General features: G+C 43.4%; 1 protein-coding gene across 1 annotated transcript in view; it reads right to left on the bottom strand.

The window, feature by feature from the left end:
• The window catches only part of DDC (dopa decarboxylase), an 87,066-nt gene that overhangs the window by 57,918 nt on the left and 2,588 nt on the right, over positions 1 to 26,560 (bottom strand). Inside the window, exons 2-4 of the mRNA XM_030549364.1 lie at positions 19,614 to 19,849; positions 11,117 to 11,230; positions 8,757 to 8,876 (exon numbers count right to left, since the gene is read on the bottom strand). Of these exons, the coding sequence (XP_030405224.1) occupies positions 8,757 to 8,876; positions 11,117 to 11,230; positions 19,614 to 19,814 (435 nt within the window). The 5' untranslated portion in view covers positions 19,815 to 19,849. The remainder of the gene's footprint in view (positions 1 to 8,756; positions 8,877 to 11,116; positions 11,231 to 19,613; positions 19,850 to 26,560) is intronic.

Consider the following 26,560-nt stretch of genomic DNA (forward strand, 5'->3'; position numbering starts at 1 on the left):
TCTATGCTAAGTGAACAGTGATGATACCTTCCTTTTATTGCAAGCAAACAAAGGTTGCCATGGTGAGCAGGCTCAAGAGACAGAAGAAATATTGGAGAGAGCTGATGCTCGTGTCCACCAGAGCCCGGAGCTGAATTTTTTTTTCATCTTTTGGCTTTTTGAAGTGCCACCTGGTGCACAGCAAGAAAGTGTTTTGTATTGATCTGGGCTTTCAAAAGTAATTAAACAGCCAGTTTTCACAGGCTTAGTTTATATAAAACTGAAATAATCGTTTGGTGTTTGCATCAGGAATGATTGGCAGCTTCACATTCATGTTATCTTTGCCAAGCCCTCTCTTACTTGTATCATTATTGTTTCAAGAGCAAGAGGATCAGCAGCACAAATTGCCTCATCTCAAGCGGCAGCACGAAGCTCACTTTCAATTCCTAAATTTGAACGATCCTCGGTATCTTACAAAATTACAGGCCATCAAGTGTTGTCAGTTGGGAAGGGCGACATTTGCTGCTGATAAACAACAGCCATAATTGCCTGCTGTCGTCAGAACAAAATTGATGGTGTTGAGACCCATGAAGAAAGGTTGGTTTCACGTACATGCAAAACGCAGAGTCATCCTAACACAACTAACAGCACTGGGGTTGGAATGGAATAACTCTGAATTTACCCTGGTGTAAGTGAGGACAACACAGTTGAGCCGAAAATCTTGACTATCTTTAAGTAGTTGTGTTAGGTATATTTTTGACTGAGGAGATCTTATGACTAATGTGACAGATCCAGACCAGTGAGGTACAGGAGTCTGGTCCTATTGGCATCCAGCGGGGGTGGGCGGGCGAAGCCCGCCCACTTCTAAAGGGCCTCCCCCCAGCCTAAGGGGAGGACCCACAGGTCTGGGACACCAAATAATTACGGGGGACAACTAATGAAAAAAACAGGATCGGGAGTGAGGTCATAGGGCTAAACGAAGGGAACCCGATGGGGACACCGAGCAGAGAACCCCGGACAACGCCCACTGCTCCTCGAAGACGTCAAGGGAGCCAGTGGACGCCGCCCAGAGGAACTCTGCCCGGATGCGTGAGCAGACGGAGGAACGGAAATAGGCCCTACAGTCGCAGGAAATCCCGTCGGCCAACCTCCTCTCCCTGGTGTTGTAGATGGCCAGTTTGGCCAGGGCCAAGAGGAGGTTTACAAGAGTCTGGTAGAGGGCAAATATACTGGTCCTATTGGCATCCAGCGGGGGTGGGCGGGCAAAGCCCGCCCACTTCTAAAGGGCCTCCCCCCAGCCTAAGGGGAGGACCCACAGGTCTGGGACACCAAAAAATTACGGGGGACAACTAATGAAAAAAACAGGATCGGGAGTGAGGTCATAGGGCTAAACGAAGGGAACCCAATGGGGACACCGAGCAGAGAACCCCGGACAACGCCCACTGCTCCTCGAAGGCGTCAAGGGAGCCAGTGGATGCCGCCCAGAGGAACTCTGCCTGGATGCGTGAGCAGACGGAGGAACGGAAATAGGCCCTACAGTCGCAGGAAATCCCGTCGGCCAACCTCCTCTCCCTGGTGTTGTAGATGGCCAGTTTGGCCAGGGCCAAGAGGAGGTTTACAAGAGTCTGGTAGAGGGCAAATATACTGGTCCTATTGGCATCCAGCGGGGGTGGGCAGGCGAAGCCCGCCCACTTCTAAAGAACCTCCCCCAGCCTAAGGGGAGGACCCACAGGTCTGGGACACCAAATAATTACGGGGGACAACTAATGAAAAAAACAGGATCGGGAGTGAGGTCATAGGGCTAAACGAAGGGAACCCGATGGGGACACCGAGCAGAGAACCCCGGACAACGCCCACTGCTCCTCGAAGGCGTCAAGGGAGCCAGTGGATGCCGCCCAGAGGAACTCTGCCTGGATGCGTGAGCAGACGGAGGAACGGAAATAGGCCCTACAGTCGCAGGAAATCCCGTCGGCCAACCTCCTCTCCCTGGTGTTGTAGATGGCCAGTTTGGCCAGGGCCAAGAGGAGGTTTACAAGAGTCTGGTAGAGGGCAAATATACTGGTCCTATTGGCATCCAGCGGGGGTGGGCGGGCAAAGCCCGCCCACTTCTAAAGGGCCTCCCCCAGCCTAAGGGGAGGACCCACAGGTCTGGGACACCAAATAATTACGGGGGACAACTAATGAAAAAAACAGGATCGGGAGTGAGGTCATAGGGCTAAACGAAGGGAACCCGATGGGGACACCGAGCAGAGAACCCCGGACAACGCCCACTGCTCCTCGAAGGCGTCAAGGGAGCCAGTGGACGCCGCCCAGAGGAACTCAGCCCGGATGCGTGAGCAGACGGAGGAACGGAAATAGGCCCTACAGTCGCAGGAAATCCCGTCGGCCAACCTCCTCTCCCTGGTGTTGTAGATGGCCAGTTTGGCCAGGGCCAAGAGGAGGTTTACAAGAGTCTGGTAGAGGGCAAATATACTGGTCCTATTGGCATCCAGCGGGGGTGGGCGGGCGAAGCCCGCCCACTTCTAAAGGGCCTCCCCCAGCCTAAGGGGAGGACCCACAGGTCTGGGACACCAAATAATTACGGGGGACAACTAATGAAAAAAACAGGATCGGGAGTGAGGTCATAGGGCTAAACGAAGGGAACCCAATGGGGACACCGAGCAGAGAACCCCGGACAACGCCCACTGCTCCTCGAAGGCGTCAAGGGAGCCAGTGGACGCCGCCCAGAGGAACTCAGCCCGGATGCGTGAGCAGACGGAGGAACGGAAATAGGCCCTACAGTCGCAGGAAATCCCGTCGGCCAACCTCCTCTCCCTGGTGTTGTAGATGGCCAGTTTGGCCAGGGCCAAGAGGAGGTTTACAAGAGTCTGGTAGAGGGCAAATATACTGGTCACTGGATGAGTAGTTTTCTGTTCCCTGAGTGACCAGAGCAGGGGCTGCACTAGAGTAATCAGGAACCTGCTAGAACCAATTAAGACAGGCAGGATAATTAAGACACCTGGAGCCAATTAAGAAACTGCTAGAATCAATTAGGACAGGCTACCTAATCAGGGTACCTGAGTTTAAAAAGGACCTCACTTCAGTTTGTGGAGTGCATGCGAGGAGCTGAGAGCAAGAGAAGCTGAGGGTGAGAAGACATATTGCTGGAAGACTGAGGAGTACAGGTATTATCAGGCACCAAGAGAAAGGTCCTGTGGTGAGGATAAAGAAAGTGTTGGGAGGAGGCCATGGGGAATTAGCCCAGGGAATTGTAGCTGTCACCCATCTGTACCAGCAGGCACTCTACAGCTGCAGTCCACAGGGCCCTGGGCTGGAACCCGGAGTAGAGGGTGGGCCTGGGTTCCCCCCAAACCTCCCAACTGCTGATCAAACACAGGAGGAATTGACCTGGACTGTGGCTTCTACCAGAGGGGAAAGTCTCTGGGCTTTTTCCCAACCCACATGGTGAATCTATGAGGTGAGCAAATCCGCCAATAAACGCAGGACCCACCAAGGTAGAGGAGGAACTTTGTCACACTAGATACTAGTGAGTTTGAAGGGAGAACAAGCATTAATGGAGAAGCTTCTGAAACACAACATATTGTTACGCACATACACACACATACACACACACACACACACCAGCAGGTCTATCCCTTAAGAGGCATTTATTGCTGTTTGGATTTTGTTTTTTGTTATATGGGAAATGTAACCAATATTCATTTAGCACAGGGGTCGGCAACCTTTCCAAAGTGGTGTGCCAAGTCTTAATTAATTCACTCTAATTTAAGGTTTTGCATGCTGGTAATACATTTTAACGTTTTAGAAGGTCTCTTTCTATATATATAACTAAACTATTGTTGTATGTAAAATAAATAAGGTTTTTAAAATGTTTAAGAAGCTTAATTTAAAATTAAATTAAAATGCAGAGCCCCCCGGACCAGTGGCCAGGACCTCGGCATTGTGAGTGCCATTGAAAATCAGCTCATGTGCCAAACGTGGCACGTGTGCCATAGATTGCCTACCCCTGATTTAGCAGGTCAACTTTTTAATAGATTTTTGCCTTTTTGTGCACTGGAGTTTTAGTCTGCTAATTAGATTATTTAATTTCATTATACCTTTTAGTTTCTAATTATAAACAGCTTCATTTTAGTCCTACATATTTCATTTTATTGCATAAAGTGTATTTATTAAAATCATATTTGTTTCTTTAACAAATGATCCTGTCAGTGGACTCTCTACTATACGTTGCTCTGTTAGATATGGTGGACATCTTGTATACTCTCTTCTGTTACTATACTTATGGTGCTCTTCTTGCTCTTCTTCTTTGATAAGAGGTGGACATTTTAGAAATAGCCTGTAGCAAAATGTTGAATGTTTCTGAGTGAAGTTTAAGGAAAACCTTTTCAATCCTCTTCACAGAGCTTTAGTGTTCATAATTAGGACTCAAAATCCTCATGTAAGTTCAACTTGAAGTTGTTCTTCGCTCCCAAATGCTAAAGTACCACGTAGCATTACTGCATGGCATTAAACAGTTGCTGCATCTCACAGCTAGACTGTGACAAAAATAGCAAGTTCCATTCCAAGAGAAATTCCAATATTTTTCCATTTGTTTTTACCTTGCACTGGAACACACAGTTGAAATAAAAGTTTGCATGGAATGGAAACTTCTAAAAATTTCCCATTCAAAATACTTTGTTTTGACATTTTCTGTCAAATTAAAATATTTCAACATCCCTGGATCAAAATGGCTCATTTCACTGTGTTGGACTGAATAAAAACATTTAATTTCATACTGGTTTTACAATAGTCTGTGTCCCCCTAAGTAGATATAGGGCTTCCTAGAAGTTGTAGTTCCAGTGCCTCATGCTTCCTTTCTCCTCTTTGGGCTAGGTTCCCTGGCCAGATTACATCCCATGATGTACTGTGGAATTACATGATTCCCATGATGGACCATGTCTCTTCAACCAGAAGAGGAGACTTCACTGCATCATGGGATATGTAGTCCAACCAGAGAGCTCAGCTCAAAGAACAGGAGCATGAGGCACCCACGAAAAAATTCAATTATGCTGAAATCACATCATTCAAAAAACATTTCAAACAGAAAAATCCCAACCAGCTCCTCACCCTGTGTTGTAACCATTGTACCTCCAGGGCTGTCAGTCTACCACCTTTCACCTGCACTAAATTCACCTTCATTTAAAGCCACCAACATCAAAAAAGCCACAATTTGTCTCAGAGGCACCTGGATTTTTAAATGGTGGGGAAAGTGATTAAAATCTGGATTATTCTGGAGAACCACTAGTCTTTTCACAGGCTAGGCTGAAGCTAGCTTTCCAGCTGTGTTCACTCTAAGCTGCACAGCTGGGTGGCTGTCCAGGAGACACTCAGGTGCCACACAGTTGATGAGCAGAGCTGCGCACATCCATCAGTGTGTTCAAGTGCCCCTCCTTCCACTGCTTTGCAGCCATGTTGCTCCTGCCATTGTTCCCAGGACCCTCCTGCTGGCTGTGCAGAGAAGGAAGGATGAGAGGGGTGCTGATGTCAGGGTGTCCCCCCCCCCGCCCCTATACCTCATCTCCAGAGATCAGGGGAGAGGAGAGAACCTGGCTCAGGACTTAGAGCTGCTGTGGTCTGATGTTTGAATGACTCAAGCCTCTGGCCTGTCTTAAAGAGACTGTGCATGAGACTTCTCCAGCAGCCAGCTGGCAGTCTCTCTCTCTCTCTCTCTCTCTCTCACACACACACACACACACACACACACACAATCTCTCCCTCTCCCCCCTGCCCATGTACCCCATCTCTGCAGAACAGGGGCGGGAAGACAAGGTTTAGGACAGAGCAAGAGCAGGAGATCTTTCAGTGAGTGCCTTAAAGAGACAGCATACATCATCTCTCAGAAACTTTCCCAGCCAGCCAGCCAGCCACACACACACACACACACACACACACACACCATACTTGTATTATTGTTGTTATTTCTTAGTATTTCCTGCAATGCACATATATTCTCCGTAATTTCATTCTTTCAAAGTGTGTTGTTTTAGTGTTTTGACTGGTCTATGCATTTCATAATTTTTTATTTCTCTTACTACTCAAAGAATTAAATTTAAGCGTGAGTTCTAAAATGCCTAACCTGTTCTGGCTGGAGTAATTATCCACATGGTACCTTTTTAAAAACTATATATTATATCTAGTTTTTTTTGTTTCTACTGGTGGTGCACATCCCTTGGGGCACATATGGAAAAAAAATAGAGGGAACACTGCTTTCCAGTGCAAATTTTTTTAACCATACCCTAATGTCATGAAGAAAACATTAATTTTCAGGCATACATATGGGATCTTATGCCAGAGTAGAATTTTCCTGAAGAGCTTGTGGCAGGTTGAATGAAGCATTTGTGAGATAGGAGGGTTAAAAATCATGCAATCATAGCTGAAAAAAATAAATTGAGCAAGAAACTCCTTTTTTTGGTTTTGTTCTGTTAGCTACATTGAGAACTGCTTCCTTTGACATGCAAGGCTTTGATTTAGTTATTAAAAGTAGTTTGTGTGTACATTAGGAATCTCATACCACTTGGATGTCAGTTTGCTAATGCCCATATGTCATTCAGATATCAGAGTTCCTATATCCTGTGAGTTACAGAATGGCAATAATCCTCCTTTTGTACAGATGAAGAAATGGAGGCACAAAGAGACTAAGGCTGTGTCTGCACTGGAGCTGAAGATGTAATTTCCAGCTCAGGTAGAGATACCCATGCTAGCTCTGATCAAGTTAGCATGCTAAAAATAGAAACATAGCTGCTGTGGTGGGACAGGCTGACTATAGTTCAGCTGAATGCCAAGAAGGGTATTTGGGCATCTAGCCATGCTGTCACAGCTATACTGCTATTTTTAGCATGCTAGCACACAAGTAAGTCTAGCTCTACTATAGAGATACTCTAAGTGATTTGCCCATCCAGGGACTCTGTGGCAGAGTCAGGAAGTGAACCCAAATTTCTTGACTCCCAGTCCACTTCCCTACTGACAAAGCCACCCTTCCTCATATGTCAGATCTTGTAGGAGAGTCTAGATATCATGGGAGAAGTGTGTGCCTTATTGGATGGAGAAGAAGGATGGGAGACAAGTACTTCTGAGTTTTGTTACCACTTTGCCACACTATGTAACTTTAACATCACTTGGATTTACACAGCATCTTTTACTAATGGATCTCAAAGCGCTTGAGATGTATTCATTGTGTCTCAAAACCCTCCCACGGCAGGTAAATTTACAGATACAATTTACAGATGGGAAAACTTAAACTCAGGTAGGTTAAGTGACTTGCCCTAGGAGGGAGGGAGAGAGAGAGAGATTAAAACTCCCAGACCAATACATGGTCTGCTAAATCAGTGCTCCCCCACACCTCACCAAGTTAATCATTTAATTTCTCATTGTCAGTTTCCTCCTATACCATAGGTGCCGACTCCATGGGTGCTCCAGGGCTGGAGCACCCATGGAAAAAAATTGGTGGATGCTCATCACCCACCGGCACCTCCTCTCCCCACCTTCCCTGCTTCAGTTTACCTCCGCCTCCTCCACAAGCACACCACCATGTCCTGCTTCTCCCCCCTCCCTCCCAGCACTTGAGCCGCAAAACAGCTGATTTGCAGGGGAAGAGGAGGAGGGGGAACACGGGGTGCTGGGGGAAGAGGCAGGGCCAGGGCAGGGATTGGGGAAGAGATCCAATAGGGCAGGGAGGGAGTGTAGTTAGGGCGGGGACTTTGGAGATGCAGTTGGAATGTGGGTGGGGCCAGGGGCAGGGAAAAGGTAGAGTCGAGGTGGGGACAGGGGCGGGGAAAGGGGTGGGGGCACCCACCAGTGCTGGAGAAAGTTGGTGCCTATACTGTATACATAAAGTCACCATATAAGGATGCACAGCTAGGAGGAGAATAGAACAACAGTGCCTTGGGGAGAGTTAGCCTCATATCCTAACATTATCGCCTTTCACACGGCGAGGACTTAGTGTAGACAAAGAGAGAATTGCTAGACAAAGAGGGCTAAGGGTAGTGTTTAGTTTGGTGTTTGCTTGAGCTAAAGGTAGCAACACTAGGACTGACCAGAGCCAAGTTTCCACGCTAAGAAATATATATCAGGGTATCACTGAGCTATACTTTAATATAAACTGCCCAATAAAGAAAAGTCTCAGTTTAAAAAAAAAACAAAACTCTGCAAGATGGAGTTAAGAGTGTAAATACAGTATCCATAACAAAGAAAAATCTTTAAGGCTTAATAGTTCAAAGGTAAGGTTACACCTGATAATGAGAACACCAGCTTGTATAAAAGTGCAAAGTTTAGGTACCCTGAACAATTACAACTCACCCCTCATATACCTGTCCACTCTTCATGCTGAAATCATGAGATTTCTTAAGGTACATCCACGCTGCAGCTGGGAGGTGTAATACCCATCTTGGGTAGATGTACATATGCTAGCTCTGATCAAGCTAGTGCATTAAAAATAGCAGCGTGACTGCAGCGACCCTTTCTAACTCCCACTGAAGTAAAGGGGAAAACTTCCATTGCCTTCATTGGGAGCAGAAGGATGTTGATCTCCTAGCTGTAAGTAATAATCATGTGCAAAGTTTCTCTGTAGAAAGGCTTATGCTCATTCTTACAGCCTGTCTCTGTTTCTATTAAATCTGAAGGGATTCAACAAAGCAGAAGCACTTTGATCTTCCCTTTGTTAGTGCTTTGGTTTGAAGGCTTTATTAAACAATGAGAACATGCATGTTCATTGCATGGTCTGTTTTCTCATTCTTTCTTACCTGAATGACTCCTCCACCTTCTCCATCCTTCCCAGCTAAAAACTCTTCAGGCAAATTAATCATCTTTCCCAGCCAATCCAGCATGACTGTCTCCAGCTCTGTGCAAGCAGGACTTGCAGCCTATATTGGGGAATGAAACAATGGGAATAAACCAACTGCAGTGGCTTGCCTTTTAAAATATAACATTTACCAACAGTTGACAAACATTAGTCTCTGAGGGTATGTCTCTGGAACCAGAACTTGTGGACTTAGTGTTTCCAAGTCCATGCTTGAGCATCCACACTGCATTGTAAATTTGAGTTTACAGTTGCCGGACCCAGGTCTCACAGCTGTGCTATTGTGTTCATACTGCACTACACAGACCTTTTGACATGGGCCTGTGGCTTGACATGAGTCCACACTGCAAAATGACAGGGCTTGGACCTAAGTCTTAGTGGGACTCATGCTCTGATCCATCCCTGTAGTAGGGTCCTAGGACCTAGTTCTTGAGTGCTTGCTGACCTGAGTCAGACAGGTTTGTGTGTGGATGAGAGGGAGAGGAGGTGGGAGCTGGGCTCAAACTTGCATCAGAAACTGGGCTGAGTGTGCAGTGCAAACATTCCCTGGAGACCCCACAAGTATTTCCTACACTTAGATTAGGGGAGCTCATTTGTATCCCTGTGTTCTGCCCAACCTGGCACATTGTACAGATCACGGAAGCAAGCTGCAGAGAAGGTAGGAGAGTGTCAGTGAAGAGTCATCCCAGCCAGCAGGTTCAGAGTAGGGAAGCTCCCTTATCACCTTCCTTTTCTAGTAGTGGAGAGTGGAGAAAGCTTGGTGGGACCACGAAGTGGCAGTAATCACAGGAGAAATTGCATGAGGTAGCAGCCATGTAGTGCTCACATGAGGTGGTGACCCTACTGTACTCCTACTACATACTAAAAGATCAATGTACCATATTCTTACTTACACATATGACTGTCAAATGTCAAACTAATACCCTGCTTCTGACACACTTACTCACTTAGTGCCTTACTCTGAATAGTCCCTCTGACATCAATTTTTAAAATAATCCCTCAAACCAGAAACAAAACAGTCCACTACACACACAATTCTCCTCATGGGGAGAGGATGAGAGACAGTGAACCATATGTGACAGATATTAGTTAAATCACTTATTGCACTACTGGAAGGTACTCAGATACTATGGTCATGAGGAAAGTACAAGAACAAATATAGACTAGGATACTGTTCTCTGTGAATAAGAGAGGGTACTGCATTAGGACCCATTCTACCAATCTTCTCACAGCTGGATAGTAACTGCTCAGTGAAGAGTTTATTAGATCACTTCATTGTTTATTTTAATTTGTAAGTGAATTGTGGTGCAATGAACGCTCCCAGGCTGATAGTGCAAGAGGGTGAGAACAAAGGCAGCAATGCAGGTTTTGCCAGGCGGCCTGACCATATTGTTTCACTTCTGTCTGAAAAGACCATTCCTAGGGCTGAGAGAGTAATGCAATTTCTATGGCCTTACACATTGCCAATCATGATCATGATTTTTTTAGTGTGGCCATTATCCCAGTGAGAACTGAATGAATTCATCAACTCTTGGTCACATAGGCCAGCAAACAAACAACTTCCAGTCCCTGCCGATTTGGGCTGAATTCAAGTGAATGATCTAGAGTTGAAAGGCTCAATAAACCATTAGCAATCCAGTTCCGCCAGTGATTTTATTTTAACACAGGAGACTTTTTTTCCCTCTATCACCACTCAGCTTGGAAAACCTTGTCTTCAGGATAACATCTTGTTTTGAAGAACACTTAGTTTACAAGTAACTTCACTTTAGAATTTTTTTAAATGAGCTGTTATTTGTGACAGCTAAAATGAATATACATGAAAGAGATTAGAAGAAAACAAATATTTTTCTGTTTACATTGTGTATCTGACAAGATTTTCGGTATAGTCATTTCACTATTACCTCCTATATTGTCAATTAATTACTCTGTCCCCTATTGCTTTCACATAGAAACAACATTTAAAAAAAAATTAGGATATCGTGATGGTAAAACTACTGCAAGCTCACTTTTGTGACTGGTAGTGTCATTTTAGGAAATGAGAATAGACAGTGTTTCCTCCCATTTTATCACTACCGCCCCCGCCCTCCATCTTTTGGACAGAAAGTTTTCATAGGTTACAGGTCATTATCAGAGTCATTCCATAGTTGTTATGAAATTCTTATGCTCATGAGTAACGTTTCCTATGTGAGTAGCCCCAATGAGTTCAGTATGGACTGCTTACCCCAAGTAAAATTATTCACATACTTAGGTCTTTGCAGGATAGGCCTTTGTGTTGTACAGCAACATCTGCCATGGTCAACTTACCCAGGAGAAGCCAATGCATCCTAAGCCACCAGACAATACATCAGCAAGAAGAGCTGGGAAGGAACTGGCTGTAGGAAAGTAGGCAAAAAAGTATGGACTGTGCCAGTGGGTCACCTGTGTTGGACAAGAAATGTCACCGTTAATTATCATAATGGTACATTCAGACATCAAGGAAACTGTCTTGTTTTCAGTATATGTTCAAGATTATCAAGGACAGTAAGGATTAGGGTTCAGAGTCCTGGACTCCACAGGATCATAGAAATGTAGGGCTTGAAGGGACCTTGAGAAGTCAGCAAGCCCCCTGTACTGAGGCGGGACCAAGTAAACCTAGACGATCCCTGCCAGGTGTTCATCTGAACTTTTTTAAAACTTCCAGTGAGGGGGATTCCACAACCTCCCTTGGAAGCCTATTCCAGAGCTTAGCTATAATCATAGTTATAAAGTTTAGTTTTCCCTAATATCTAACCTAAATCTCCCCTGCTGCAGGTTAAGTGCATTACTTCATCACCAACAATTCATCACCATGTTCTTTATAACAGCTCTTAACGTATTTGAAGACTGTTATCAGGTTCCAATTGCCTCTTAGTCCTTTTTTTTTCTTCTGAAGCTTAAATGTGTCAAGATCAGGTCAAGAAAATGTTGTCTGAAAAGCCTTTTCTGGCCAGTATAGATTTTGAAAAAATGTTTCAACTCTACAGAGTTGCATCAGACATTGGGCTAGGTGATGTTTTAATGAAGTCAGGGGAAGTAACAAAACACCCCATTGCTTTCTTAAGCAAGAAACTGATACCCACTAAGGAGAACCACTCTCATAGAAAGAATTCAAGGCACTAACTGACCATTCTCCGTTAGTCTGAGGACACCGAACCAAAGGCATTAATTGTAAGCTACTACACTAGAGCATCAAAAATATGACATGGAGATTGTACATATTAAGGAGAGAGAAATTATTGCAGCTGATGCCTTGTCCAGGTAGGAGGGTTCTGACTCCTGCATATGGTTCCGCCAGGGCTGATCCTACTGCAGTTTTGTAAGGGGGGAGGTGTGCTCCTAAGCACTTCTGTATTCAAACCTTACACATGACTTCAATGATGTTTGTACAAAATGCACCTTGTAGGGTGCCATTTGAAAACAAATAACACATTGGTAATTAATAATATTGTAAAATGCATGTGTTAACCTTCTAATGATGTTATGAATTCCCTCTGTATAATGTCACTGGAAAATATTTAAGACGAAGAGATTCTAGCCTTGGTAAAGGTGATAGGATAGGACAAGTCTGACCTAGACAAGGGAAAGGGCATTTACTTCAATTTACATATTAGCCATAAACAGAGCTATCAAGCTAAATCAGTCGGGGTTGTCTCGAGCCCGAACACGAGACACAGAGCATTAATATGGCTCCTGCACCCCATGGAGATACTGGAGACTGAATCCCAGGAGACCTTCCTAACTTTGAGAAAAAAAGACAATTCTTTGGAAATATAAGGGACATAGAGAGACTCCATCTTTATTTTCCACCTAAGACAACAAGGGAAACCAGCACCTCATACTTCTGTGAAAGGCCCTAGTAGACTGTCAGCCATGCTGGACAGAGAATAATTGGTGAGAGAAACTGTCTTAAACAGACAGACTGTACTTTGCTAGATTAACTTTTAGACTCTGAGATGCATGTTTTCACTTTTACTTGCTTATAACCATCTCTACACCTTTATCTCTTATTTGCCATCACTTAACTTATGTCTTGTTGTTAATAAACTTGTTTTATTTTAATCTAAAGCAATTCAGTGCTGTGTTTGAATGGCAGGAATTGTGAACTTCAGTTAATGTGGAATACAATGGGTATTGACTCATGAAAGGAGTAAATGCATTTATTATTTCTCTGAGTGGTCCAGGAGAAGTCTAAACACCACAGAGCAGACCCTTTGGGGGAAATCTGAGACTGGACATGTGCTTGGACTCACCCCTGCCAGGATTAACCAAGGCTGGTGGAAACCAAGGTGGGACTGGTGTGTTGTGGCAGGCTGCTGGGGTCAGAGCACTGACCCAGGGCTGCACAGCACACAGATACTCAGGATACTGCACGTTTATCTGGTGGCTGTTGGTGTCCAGGCTGTGAGCCACAGTAGCAGAGTACTTAAGGCACCCAGAGTTACAGGGCAGGCAGTGACAGCCCCCGGATTGCCCCCAAAAATGTGACACCAACCTTATAGCAATTTCATCTAGACCACATTTTCCTAGTTTGCTTATGAGAATGTCATGTGATACTATATCAAGAGCTTACTAAAACCCAAGATATATCACATCTACTGCTTCCCCCTAGCCACTAGGCCAGTAACTAGGCCAAAGAAGGAAATTAGGTTGGTTTGGTATGATTTGTTCTTGCCAAATCTGTGCTGGCTATTCCTTATTACTCTATTATCCTCCAGGTGCTTACAAACGGATGGTTTAATAATTTGGTCCAGTATCTTTCCAGGTATTGAAGTTAGGCTGTCTGGTCTATAATTCCCAGGTCCTCTGAGTTTGTTTTTTTTATTTTATTTTTTTCTCCCTTTTTTTATAAATTTCCCTCCTATCTTAATTTAGAACGGAAAATCTCAGGTGAATTTAGTGCCTCTGAAAGCTTCTGGAGACCAAAGTCCTCTCTCTATCCACAGGACAGGAACAGCACGGGCAGTGGCAATGCGAGCTTTCCCACACTGCCCCAGCAAGGTGACTCAGCTCTCACTTCTAGGGGTGACAGAGAAATTAATTCCTTATGTTAATTAATTCCCTGACCTCACTGCTGAGACTGTCAGCAATGTTTCCAGTTAGTGCCTGTTAAGGCCGTATAAATCTAAGCAACAAAAATTCTCTCTTGTTTCTGTCTATAAAACTCTTTCCACAAACCCTAAAGTTACTAACAAAAATCCAAACATTTCAAACATCAAATCTGGCACTACAATTTCTCTCTACAAAATGAAACAACCTCTGAGGTATCCAATATGCTATACCTTTATATAAAAAACTGCAGTCCTGATTGAAGTTAATTGTACAACTGGTAGAAGATACAAATTTTCAGAGACCAATATGGTATATGGAAACAGTAACACATTAATTTGCAACAACAGTATTAACAATTAACTTATGTCACCACTGTAAACACTCCGCTAGCAATTCCTAAAAGAGTCTATGTGATATAGGGCACTAGTGTTGTAAATCTTATTAGGCTCAAATTACAAATGAGTAAGGTACAATACCAAAGTCTAATGTGTTTTGAAAGTACTGTGATAACACGCTTAGTAAAGAATAACACTTAAATCCAAGATAAGAACAAATATAAAGAAACATTTTTAGAGCGTTATACAGGATAAGAGCTAAAACTCACCAGAATGTCTACAAAATCTTCCAGCGGTTGGCAGCCCAGAGGTCTCTGGTTTATTTGGAGAATATTCTCCTGATAAACTGCTTTAAAATGTTGGTAACTATATTTGGTCTCCTAGCACAGAGTTGGGCTCTACTTCTAAAATAGGAGAATGGTGATAGCAGAGACTCACCATTCCTGTAACCTCTTTCCTTGACCCCTTTTGGGTTTTCCAATATTTAACTGATTCACTGCATATAAAGAATGATCTCACTTTCCTTCACCCAAATCCTCAGGCCGGCACTGTCATTAATGATATGATCATGGTGGACAGGAGCTATCTGAATTTGTGAGGAGTTAGGGGCATTGGAAACTTTGTTACACAGGGACACCCAAATCTGACAAAGTGAGCTGTGGCCTGACTTTTCAGTTAAATAATAATAATGTAGGGTTGTGTTTAAGAATTCCTTCAGTTGGAGTTGAGGGTGTTCAGAACTTGGGAAAATCAGGCCCAAGCTGTCTCAAACTGGGGCATCCAAAGTCACTAGCCTTTTCTGATGTTTTTAGTCTTAGGCCTGGTCTACACTAAAAAGTTAGGTCGAAGGAAGCTGCCTTAACTCAACCTGTTTAATATAGGTGTCTACACCACCAGGCCCTTTACGCCAACTTAAATTGCCTCTAATGTCGACTTTGCGAGAGGTGCAGCACTTAATTCGATTTTCATGGGTCGACTGTGAGGTAGTGCACAGGGCCAGCTCCAGGCCCCAGCACGCCAAGCACATGCTTGGGGCAGCATGCCGCGGGGGGTGCTCTGTCGGTTGCCGGTAGGGTGGCAGGCGGCTTTGGTAGACCTCTCGCAGGCGTGCCTGTGGAGGGTCCGCTGGTCCCGCGACTCCAGAGGAGCCTCTGCAGCTAGCTCCACTGGAGCCGTGGGACTGGTGAGCCGCAGAGCGCCCCCCACGGCGTGCCACAGTGCTTGGGGTGGCGAAATGGCTAGAGCTGGCTCTGGTAGTGCAGATGCAGCATTGTGTAATTCGACATAACTGACCTCCAGGTGGTGTCCCACAGTGCTCATCTATGACCGCTCTGGAGATCATTCTCAACTCTGCTGCACTGCAGCCAGGCACACAGGAAACAGCCCCTCCTCTGCTAAAGCCCCGGGAATTTTTGATTTCCCATTTCCTGTTTGATCAGCATTGGGAACATATCAGCTTGAGCACAGCTGATGATGGAGACTACATGCCCCAAACACTTTCCAGCCTGGTCTGCACAGGAGGTGGTGGATGTCATCGCTGAGTGGGGAGAAGAGTCTGTGCAGGCAGAGCTCTGATCCCTCAGAAGAAATGCTGACATCCATGCAAAGATTGCTCATGGAATTAGGGAGAAGGGCTACATGAGGGACACACAGCAGTGCCATGTGAAAATAAAAGAACTTCACCAAGCGAACCAGAAGGCAAAGGAGGTGAACAGTCTTTCTGGTGCTGAACCCCATACATGCCAGTTCTACAATGAGCTGCATGTGATTCTTGGGGGTGACCCTACCAGCACCCCACAAGCAACTTGGACACCTTACATGTGTGTGAGTCTAGGGACATCAAGGAGGATGATATGGTGAATGAGGAAGAGGAGGAGGAGGAGGAGAATGGGAGACAGGCGAGAGGTGGATCAATTCTCCCAGAGAGCCAGGAAATATTTTTAACCCTGGAGCCCTGTGGGTCACTGGACATCACGGTGGCCGACTGTGATGCCAGGGTAGGTACCTCTGGTGAGTATACAATTACAATCAAAGCCCAGTTAAACTTTAGCGGGCACACACATTCGGTGGTATTGCATGTTTACTGTGAAGAAAAAGTGAGGTGCTGTGGTTCTCTGCTTACAAGAGGTCGCTCCAACTATGCAAAGGAAAAGACTGTTTATGTGGACTGGGATAGCCTGAGAATCCTCCATGGCTATCTCTAGGAAGCTTTCATGGAGGTACTCTGCAATCCTTTGCAGAAGGTTTCTGGGCAGGCAACTCCTAAGTTAATTCTGCTGGCATCATTGTGGTACACAGCATAGTAGCATAAAGACTGGGTCTAAAGGCAGACGTCATCTGTTAGCCTCTTAATTTTCCCCATTTTAAAGCCTTTTAAATAGCCCTGACATGCCTCATGGGTAATATTGCCTCAAAATACAACTCAACAGCTACATGGGAGGAGGTTTGTGAAAAAGGATGAGGAGCTGTGCAACAAGTCATAAATACGCTCGCTTAAAGAAAGGAAAGACCACTTATGTCATCTAATCCCTTTCCAATGAGTTAAATCTTTAATTAAATACACGCTACACGTTGAAATAGTCTAGAATCTAACCATTAAAATAAACAACCAGAAATCTCAAATCCCAGGTTCTAGCTGATCAAGAGTAAGATTAGGGTCTTCAGAGGAACATGGGAGGGCTTGAGCTATAAGCCGTCCCAAATATATTTGAGATATGCAAAACTATATGGCTCATTTGCAGCCTTCTCCATGAAAACATCCATAAGCTGTGTGTGGCATTAATACAAATTGTTTCCCAGTGGTTTGCACACAATATTACAAGCTGAAAGATTCATATGAAGAATGAATGCCATAGAAATTCCAGTAAAAGGCTTGCTCCGTCCTAGCAAAAAACTCCCATGGTCACCAATCTCAGACCCACAAGCACAGATTCATGGTGACATTCATAATCAGCCAGCAATGCAAATGCTTATCACCAGAGCTATAATCCTGCATGATCCTTAAAACAATGTGACATTCATCTTGAGTTAATCAAGTTAAACTGCCTGCTAGCTGCAAGCCATTTACTTGATGAGACACAGTAGATTCTAACTGCACCATACAGTGACAAGGAAAAAGGACAATAATTCTGACCCCAGTGGGGCTGCTATCCCTGCAAAAAGCCACATGGATATTGACACATTTAGGCAAATATCACAATGAATGTGGTGGAGCAGGTGCTCGTTTTACTATCAGCCTCATAATGGTAAACAACAGTGATAGAGAGGTTGAGGAAAGAGAAGTTGCTACAAATGCCTTAGGTTCAACAACACTGAGCCTGACACTGCTCAAAGACAAGTTTTTCTGTGATGTTCTTTCTTCAGCAAAAGACCTTTTTATACAAGGATTAAATCCTTGCTTGCTGTGGGGGTGTACTACTGTTGAACTGAATCATTTTGGTCACCACAAAGGGGGAGGGATTTGTTTTAAGTGGAAAAAATTGCCATGATCTCTCAGGTGCCAGTTTTCTCATTTCCCCAGAGATGCTCAACCCCGGCTCTGCCCCAGACCCCACCCCAACTCCACTCCTTCCCGCAAACCTCCACCCCGACTCTTTCTGTCACTGCCCCGCCACCTCCCCCAAACACACCCCACCCTTGCTCCTCCCCCTTCTCCCCCAGTGCCTCCTGCACACAGCTAAACAGCTGATCTGCGGCAGGTGGATTTGCTGGGAGGGTGGGGGAAGAGCTGATAGGCAGGGCTGCCAGTGGGTGTTGAGCACCCACTAATGGAGTTGGTGCCTATGCATGATCTTATAGTTAAAATTCTCCTTTGAAGATGCTTCTCCTATTTAACTAATATAAGGGTGTTCCCAGAAGAAGGTTTACCCCTATTGACTCACAGAAGCCTACTATTCTGTTGTGTGAATGTTGAGGGGAGTAGACACTCTACATTTATCATATGTTGCCATTGATTCTCGCCATTCTTCAGTGGAGCCATCATTTTTGTGTTTTTTGCCAGGGATATCCACACAGACCCACCAAAATACATTGGTCTAATCCTTACAGTGGATATGACATAGACTGGAAGATAGGACAGTTGGGTTCCAGCCTCATCTCTGCCACTGACCTGCTGTAAGACTTCAGTCAAATCATTTTACCTTTCAGGGTTTCAGTTCCTCCATGGGTAAAATGAATGTAGCGAATATAGCGATTTCTAAAATGTTTTGAGTGCTATCACTGAAAAATACTGTCTACAAAGCCAAGTATTACAAGAAGTTTCAGCAATTTCGGGGTGAAGAAGGGTTGAGAAGGAGAGGGAAATAAGATGCAAATTATATCCCTCCACACTAAAAAAAAATCCTAAAAAAAAAAAAATAGAACTGATGAAAACCTTCCCAGAGTAACACAGAAGGTTACATATGTCTCTGTTTAAAGAGAGACAATTTCTACTATTCTATATTTGGTTAATAATGAACTACCTTGGCCAATATTTCATGAGACTTTTGTCATTAATATATACAAGTAATGCAGAATCAAGCTTACTATGGCAAACCTTGATTCAGAAATTTCTGGCATTTATGTGATTAAAATAACATTACATTTCATTTAATTGGTTTTTCAATCAGAAAATGTCTTTTCATCAGGACTATATTGGTTTTGATGACATTTCCTAAGTGTTTTGATGATGCTATTGAAATATACTTAAAAAAAATCAAAGTCAGAATGAAACATTTTTCAAAACTTTGCATTCCAAAAGGTTTTTCATGTTAACAGGCTAAACAGGTGAAAAAATCTTTTCTGGTCAACCTAGTAATAAAAAGAAAAGCCATGTGAGAGTCTTGACATTTAAACAAGAGTTTTGTTTAAGAGTCATGTGAGAGTATTGAATTTAAAAACAAGAAGTTCAAACAAGTGTTTTATGTACTGCATGTTGTGGATAAAAAAAGATCTACTGTTTGTTAGGAGTAGAAAGTATATTAGCTATAGATCAGATAACAATGAAAATGATGATGAAACATGCCTTTACCAGTCCTATCTAGCGTTGAGGAATTAATTCCAAGAACAGGCCCATTTGAAGCACAAATATAGGAGTGATAGTTTCTAATAAGAATAGAAACATTCACTGTGTCAAGTGCTTTGTCATGGAATCACAGAATGTCAGGACTGGAAGGGACCTCAGGAGGTCATCTAAGTCCAATCCCCTGCTCAAAGCAGGATCAATCCCCAGACAGATTTTTGCCCCAGATCTCTAAATGGCCCCCTCAAGGATTGAACCATATATCTAAGTATAAAAAATTAGGGAGCAATCCTGGGCCTTATTGAAGTCAATGGGAGTTTTGCCATCGACTTCACTCGGCCCAGGATTTCACCCATAGGCTTTATAATATACTATAACTTTGTTTTCCAGATGTTCTTACCCCTGGCATAATTATCCTTTCAACATCTTTAAGGACATCCTCAAAGCCCTCAGGTTCCTGAGGTGCAGAGTCTGGAATGAGGGGTCTCAGGTATCCTGGTTCCACATCAGGATAGACCTGTCTCTCTTCTAACTGCTCGAAGTAATCTGCAATGTAGTCCACCATCTCTTTCCCTCTTTTTCGGAACTCTGTGGTATCCATGCTAACTGGTGTTGGAAGTCTCAATATCAGGAAACCTAAGGAAAAAGAGAAGTCACTTTTGAACGAATCTCTTAAAATTGGCCACTTATTTAGGTGTCTCCTCATTGGGAGACATGTAGCCGATTCTTAGTTTATTGGTATACATATATAACCAACACCCATTTAGTGCGGTGTTCTGTCCCCTTCGATGGGTGGCTGGAACAGAGAATTTGCTAATCCTGCTACAGCCTTGATTAACAAAGCTGATTCTTTTAGCTCAGGCAGTGGAGGCTAATGCATGAAGCACAAGAGGTCACAAAAGTTCAATCCCCACTATCAATGGCGCACACACATTATCCTTTCAGTTGCAGCATTATACAATGTATAGGATACAGTGCCATATTAAAAGACGATGGCTAGACATAGAAGGTGTCGTGCTTACCACAATAATCACAATGATTTTAGTGTTGTTCAGTCCCCCTGTCTGTGTTATCCACCTGTTGCCTCATGTCATACAGCTCATTTTAAACACCTTAGGGCCATGACCCTCATTTTCATTGCGTGTACAGCATATAGTATAATGGGACCATGATCCTTAATGGGAATTCCAGGGACTACTACAATATTATAATTAATAATAATGATTAATAAATAATGTTAATAATCAGCTATACACAGGAGAGATCCTGATTCTGTAATCCTGGGCCACATACAACTTCTGCTGGTGCGGTGCCAGTGTAGGTTTTGTGTGCTCAGATCATGCAGGTTCCAGGCCATTGTACAGTGCTTAAATGGTCTCAAAGTTCTTTACAATCACTCATTCATATTCATGGAGTTGTTTCTCAGTACCCAGAGTGGAACTGGTTGGTGAAACACAGGTATGCATTTTGAAAATAAGTGACTGTGCTTAGATCACACACACAATCAGGTATTAGCTTTGTAAGAGATTAATGATATTAGAAAAAACTTGAGCATATCCTCAGTAATACAACACAAGTAACTTACTTAGATGTAAATTATCTGTGTTGGTAGTTCGTAATTGGCTGAGGTCTTGAAAAGAGGTAGAATCTTTTGGATCGGTAATTGTGGCTTTATAGTATCACAGCAAGCATTGTCTCATAAACTGAAAAGGAGAGAGATCACTAATAAACACTGTTGGATAAATGCATTGATGCGATCAAAGAGGAATCAGAGTCCATGTGGAACAGCCACTAATGTCATGTATGAGTGCTGTGTTAAGGAAAGCAAGGCTCTGGACTACAGAAAGTTGTGGCCTGCAGCCAACACCAGAGACCGGTTGCTGTCATGTTAAAGTTATATAATTGTTAAACACAAGTAACTTAAGTACTTAATACTAGCTCTCTGTGCCTTACTGAGATGGACAATACTGGACCTAGCTTAGGACTGCTTTCCTTGATCTGATATCTAGATGTTCTTAGCTTACAAAAAGTCAGTACGGTCTCTCTATAGTCAGTATGGCCTCTAGTTTTGTATGGGGGTTCTGATGGCAGATCTTGAGTTTGATCTCCCATCTGAAAGACAGTAATTGAGCAAACAGTGTATCTTCTCCTCTGCAATCCAAGGGGCTTTATGTCTCAGAACTACCATACAAACACTAAAGGTGCCATTGCCAGCATACCCTTGGTTACTGTTTGAAATTCTATCAAACTGTTGCTAAATAAATTAACAAACCGTTAGCCAGTATATACACATCTGCTGAAACAATACAAACACAGCTCAATGGTCAGTCTGATGCTTCCTTAGTTTAGAGCTTTTCTCTAAAAGAAAACTGCATATTTTATTGCTTGCAAAATATCCCCAATATAGCCCTCAGTTTGTACTGCCCTCATCCATTTTCTGATTGTTTTATAACCTTATTTTATAAGTTTGTTGTTATAGCATACTTTAAAAGTACGTGTTCTTCTCTTCCCAGTCTAAAACTTTGTAGATATGGAAATTGTAGGCAAAATTTTAACTCTTGTGTGCCAAGTTAATTGGAGTTTTGCCTGAGTGAGGACCATATAAAAAACTGAGTAAGGACTTCAGAATTTGGCCCTGTATGTATTCACCACGGATATTTCTTGTGTACTTTTAAACACGGATAAGTTCAGTTTAACATTTCAGTTGACATCTCTATGTCCAGTAGGCTATCCATGTGTACCAGAACAGATAGCGGCATGACTCATCTGCCACAAGCTCTTCGTTCTTCTGCTCTTTCTTAGTATTACACAATAGTAAAGTGTAGTTTAACGCAAATTTCTTCAGGTGACATTGTCTTTTCCCAAAAACAAGTTAAAGGGCATGAATTCAGCAACATTCTATGTATAAATTGATATTTCTCTTATCACCAATTATTTTAATACTATAGTTACTAATGGATGACATGTTATAAGGTTTCCTTATAATAGGATTTTCTTTGGGAGCTGAGGTTTCTTTCAATTCCAAGGTATCTTTACACCTTTCTGATTCTCTGTAGGATTATTCTGATAATGATACAATTAATTCTCATTTCCTTTAATATTATTAGTTGTGTTCTGGACTCTTATACCAACTTAAGCTGTGGGACATTAGATCCAAAGTCTGGGGCTGTTTGGATTCAACTGCAATTCCAAACGCTGTGGTTTGAGCCCTTCTACTAAAATAAAGATAAAATGCAGATTTGGGGTGAAATCCTGACCTCACTTAAGTCAATGGGAGTTTTGCTGTCAACCTCAGTGGGGCCAGGATTTCACCTCTAGAGTATATTAACTTTGCTCTTAGATATAGAGTTTGCTCAGGACCTGCAGGGATTTTACCCTTTCCCTAGAGCGATGAGAAGGGAATCATCATTAGGTGGCCATAGCCAGCATGATCAATATCTTGTCATTACAGGTGATCTGGGGGTGGATGATCCTTCCCAACTTCTATGTTTCTATTCAGCCTATTTAATCTTTTCTACTCACCTATTACAAAATTCACTTTTCAGATATACACATTTTAATTGTAATTTGAGGAAGCAATGGGCTAGATCATCCCTGGCCTTTGCACAGTTGTGATTAGTAATTAGTCTGATCTCCACCCCACAAAAAACTGGGAAAATCTTGTACTGGGGAACTGCAAGAACTGCTCTATCTGTGTGCCTTTGTGAACGCAAATAGCCCTAGAGTGCCATTGCTGTGCTACCCCTCTGTACCTGACTGTGAAGCTGTCCAAAGGCTCCAGAAGGACAAGCTGCACCATCCAAATGGATGGTATCGCCTGCAAACTGTGTGTGCCAGTGAGCTGGAAAAAGTGTTGTGCTTCCTGATATAGACCAGCAGCAGATTATTCCAAGCAAGGAGAAAATTGTGCCTAGGATGGGTGACTGAGGCAAAATAGGGCTAACCCTGGGTTGTGCCTTCAGGTACAATCTTGGCCAGGGAAAAAAGCATTGCATTGGTTTGCTTGCTTGTTCTAATATTTCAACATTTATTTTCATCCCAAATCATGACAAATAGTTGATATTTTTTGAAAAATGGAAAGTTCTGAATCAACATTTTTCAGAAATGTTAAAACATTTAGTTTCATTATTGCATTGTATCTACTGTGGTGCCTCATGGTAGCTGTAGTTCTGGTGCTTCCTGCCCACTTTCCTTCGATGGGCCAGGCTTCCTGGCTGCATTATTTTCCCCCGATGCACCATGGAAGTTAGTTAGAAGATGGGAGACCACTGTGCATCATGGGAAATATACTCTATGAACTAGGCTTCCTGCCTGGACTACATCTACACCACAACTAGACATCCATGACTGGCCCATGCCAACCAACTTGGGTTCATGAGGCTCAGGCTGTGGGTCTGTTTCATTGCTGTGCAAATATCTGGGCTCAGGCTGGAGCACTCTGTGGGGTGGGATGGTCCCAGAGCCCGGGCTCCAGCCCTATCCTGGAAGTCTACACAGCAATGGAAACAGCCCCATGACATGTGCCCCATGAACCCAAGTCACCTGGCATGGTCCAGCCGTGGGTTTTTCTTTGCTGTGTAGACATACACAGAGAGGAGAATGGGGGCATGAGACACCTAAATTACAACTCTCAGGAGGCCTCATGGCAGTGCAAGTTGACACAGATGAATATCTAAGTGACCAAAAATGAATTGTTTTGATTCAGTTCAACAAACTGAAATATTTAAATTCGGTTGACCCTACCCAAAACAAAAGATTTAATTTCAATCTTCCTAGCTGAAACGAATCAGAAAATTTCAGCAAAATCAAAAATTTCCTGGGGAAAACTCTGAAAGAAGTTACATTTTCTATCAAAAAAAATTTTAATGGAAAACTCCTGAACAGTCCTATTAACTACCACTCTGAGATCAATAGAAATTCACAAGATTTAAACATGAACAAATTGGTCGTTTAGAGTTGCACTTCTTTCCCGTCTTACTTTATCTTAGTTCTTCTGGGATCTACAGCACCATCTTGAGCTCGCATATTCTTTTTTGCTCTCCTTCTGAACAGTTGCTAGTATAGTATATATGCCTATGTCTGATTAAATAAATCACTTTGCCATGTTAACCACACCTAAGAGACTGAATTTTCCATTACAGTGGATGAGCTCTGCTACAAGGATCACAGCAATACAAATTATTTAAAGCTATTCTAGTGGCTCTACATATTTCACACAAAATGGAGGCAATAATACAATGGAAAGAGCTGACCTTTATCACAAAACTGCTGCAATATACAGGATATGAATTGGTGAGAAGCAACAGGATACCTCAAAAAAGCTTCAGAGTCCAGGTTCAGAGCAATAAGCACTCTAAAATGTAAAGACTTATTCATCGTTTCCACATTTTTCAAGTCAATAGGACTTCTGAATGCACAAGTATTACAGGACTGGGACTTGAGTTAGCACAGTTTGGCTAGAAATTTCACAAGAACAAGTTCTCTCTCACATCTGAGAGTGGTCTCTTTTCACTTGGGTCACAAACAATGAAAGCCCAAACCTGTTCAGTTGCTGCTGGGAGATGTTCAAGTATTCCCAACTTCTGTCAGTTCCATGCCTGTTAAGGCCACGCCGTGCTTTTCAGGAGACATTCAGCATCTTTAATGTTTGTTCCTGAGGAAACAGCTATAATTTCTGCATGAACATTTATTTATTTTTGAGGTTGATCTGCAGAATTCTCTTCAACTGACCTTTCAAAATTTCCCTAAAAAATAGCTACATCTCCCTGAACTATTATGGAGGTCAAAGTTCTACCTGACAGCTCACTAACCTTTCTGTCTGTGTGCCTCTCTCTCTCCCCCTACCATTTCCTAAACATTACCTGCATACTGCAGTACTCTAATTCACTAACAAACCCAACCTGGTAGATAGAATGCCAGGAATATAAGTGCATGTTATTGTGCCTCTTGCCACCAGAGTACCTCCCAGTTTCCAGGAGCAGTATTCCAGGGATTTTCTTAGCCTAATACCCCTTTCAGCTTTCTGACAACAGTCTGACAATGTATGTGACCTAGCCATCCACCCAGTCACTGCTCAGTCCATTCCCCTTCCAGAGGTTAATATTAAAGTCCAGAAAATAGAAAACTCAAAATCTAATGTCCTTCAAGATCATCTCTGACCTCTGCCTGGCGCTTGCTTGGTTTCTTTTAGTCTTGACACCCATGTTTCTCCTCTTGGCCTCGGGGAGAAGTAGGAGAACCAAGGGTCCACACCTCCTTTTGGTTCCAGCCCAGGGCCCAGTTTAGGTGGCTAAGGACCACTCCTTCAATTCCTCCGCCATTTTCTCTGGGCTGCTCCTATTTTTACTCATCAGCATCTTCAAAAGACCTGCAGACTCTGTTTCCCTTGCCCCAACTTTGCAGTTGCCCACTGCACCTCCTGGGACCAGCTAAAGAAGCATTTCCTAAAAGCCAGTCTCAGTTCTTCCCTGTGGCAGCTGGATTGTACTGCTAACTCTCTGCCCCTTGCCTTAAAACAATCAGTATCTCTCTCCTGCAAACATGAATTCCCCCTGTGGCCCCCCCCCCAGTTCTCTTTCTGGGGTTGTATCTCAGGCCTCATTGGCTTAGAGGAATCAGTTGAAAGGCTTTTGCCAACTCCCTTCAGCTGAACATGCTTCCCAGTTAGCCTCCCACTCCGGAGGGTTCAGCAGGCCAGCCTTCCCCTGTCAGTATCTGTCTGTGGTGATGGAGGAGGCAGTCTTTATGCTGCTCCCCTTCGCCCAACTTTTTCCCAATTGGTTGCCCTGCCTTCTCAGCAAGGTTTCAGGCTCTTGGAGGTACAGCCTCCAAATTCCTTCCTCAATCATTATTCATTCTCAGGATCCTTAGGTCTCTATATGTATCTACTGAACCGTCCCAAATCTTTAAATGGCCAAGCCAGGTGGCGGTGGAGGCTTACAACTAGGCACCACTGCCCTCCATGGCAGACTACCCCATCACAGTGCAATATTACCAAAAATGTGTTGTTCTTGAGCTTCATTAATCTCCAGAGATTCAACAGAGATCTATGGGCATGTGTCAACATCATATATCATCTGCTGTTGGGGCCAACCATGCTCCACTAGAGACAATGAAGGAATTGTTATTGGTTTCAATGAGAGCAAGAAAGAACAGTATTTCTATGCTGCTTGGACTTGGGGGGCGGGGGGGCAAGGTTTACTAGGCATAAACAAGAGGTCCCCAGTGCTTAACTTGGGCTGGCCCTATAGGTCACACAGAGCTTGCGTATTATAGAAGCTTCTATTACTGTTTGAAATTTAAGATTGTAACTCATTTGTGCGTGTATGTTTACCTGCTTTAACTTTG

Source organism: Gopherus evgoodei, chromosome 2 (genome assembly GCF_007399415.2).
Source record: "Gopherus evgoodei ecotype Sinaloan lineage chromosome 2, rGopEvg1_v1.p, whole genome shotgun sequence".
Lineage (NCBI taxonomy): Eukaryota > Metazoa > Chordata > Testudines > Testudinidae > Gopherus > Gopherus evgoodei.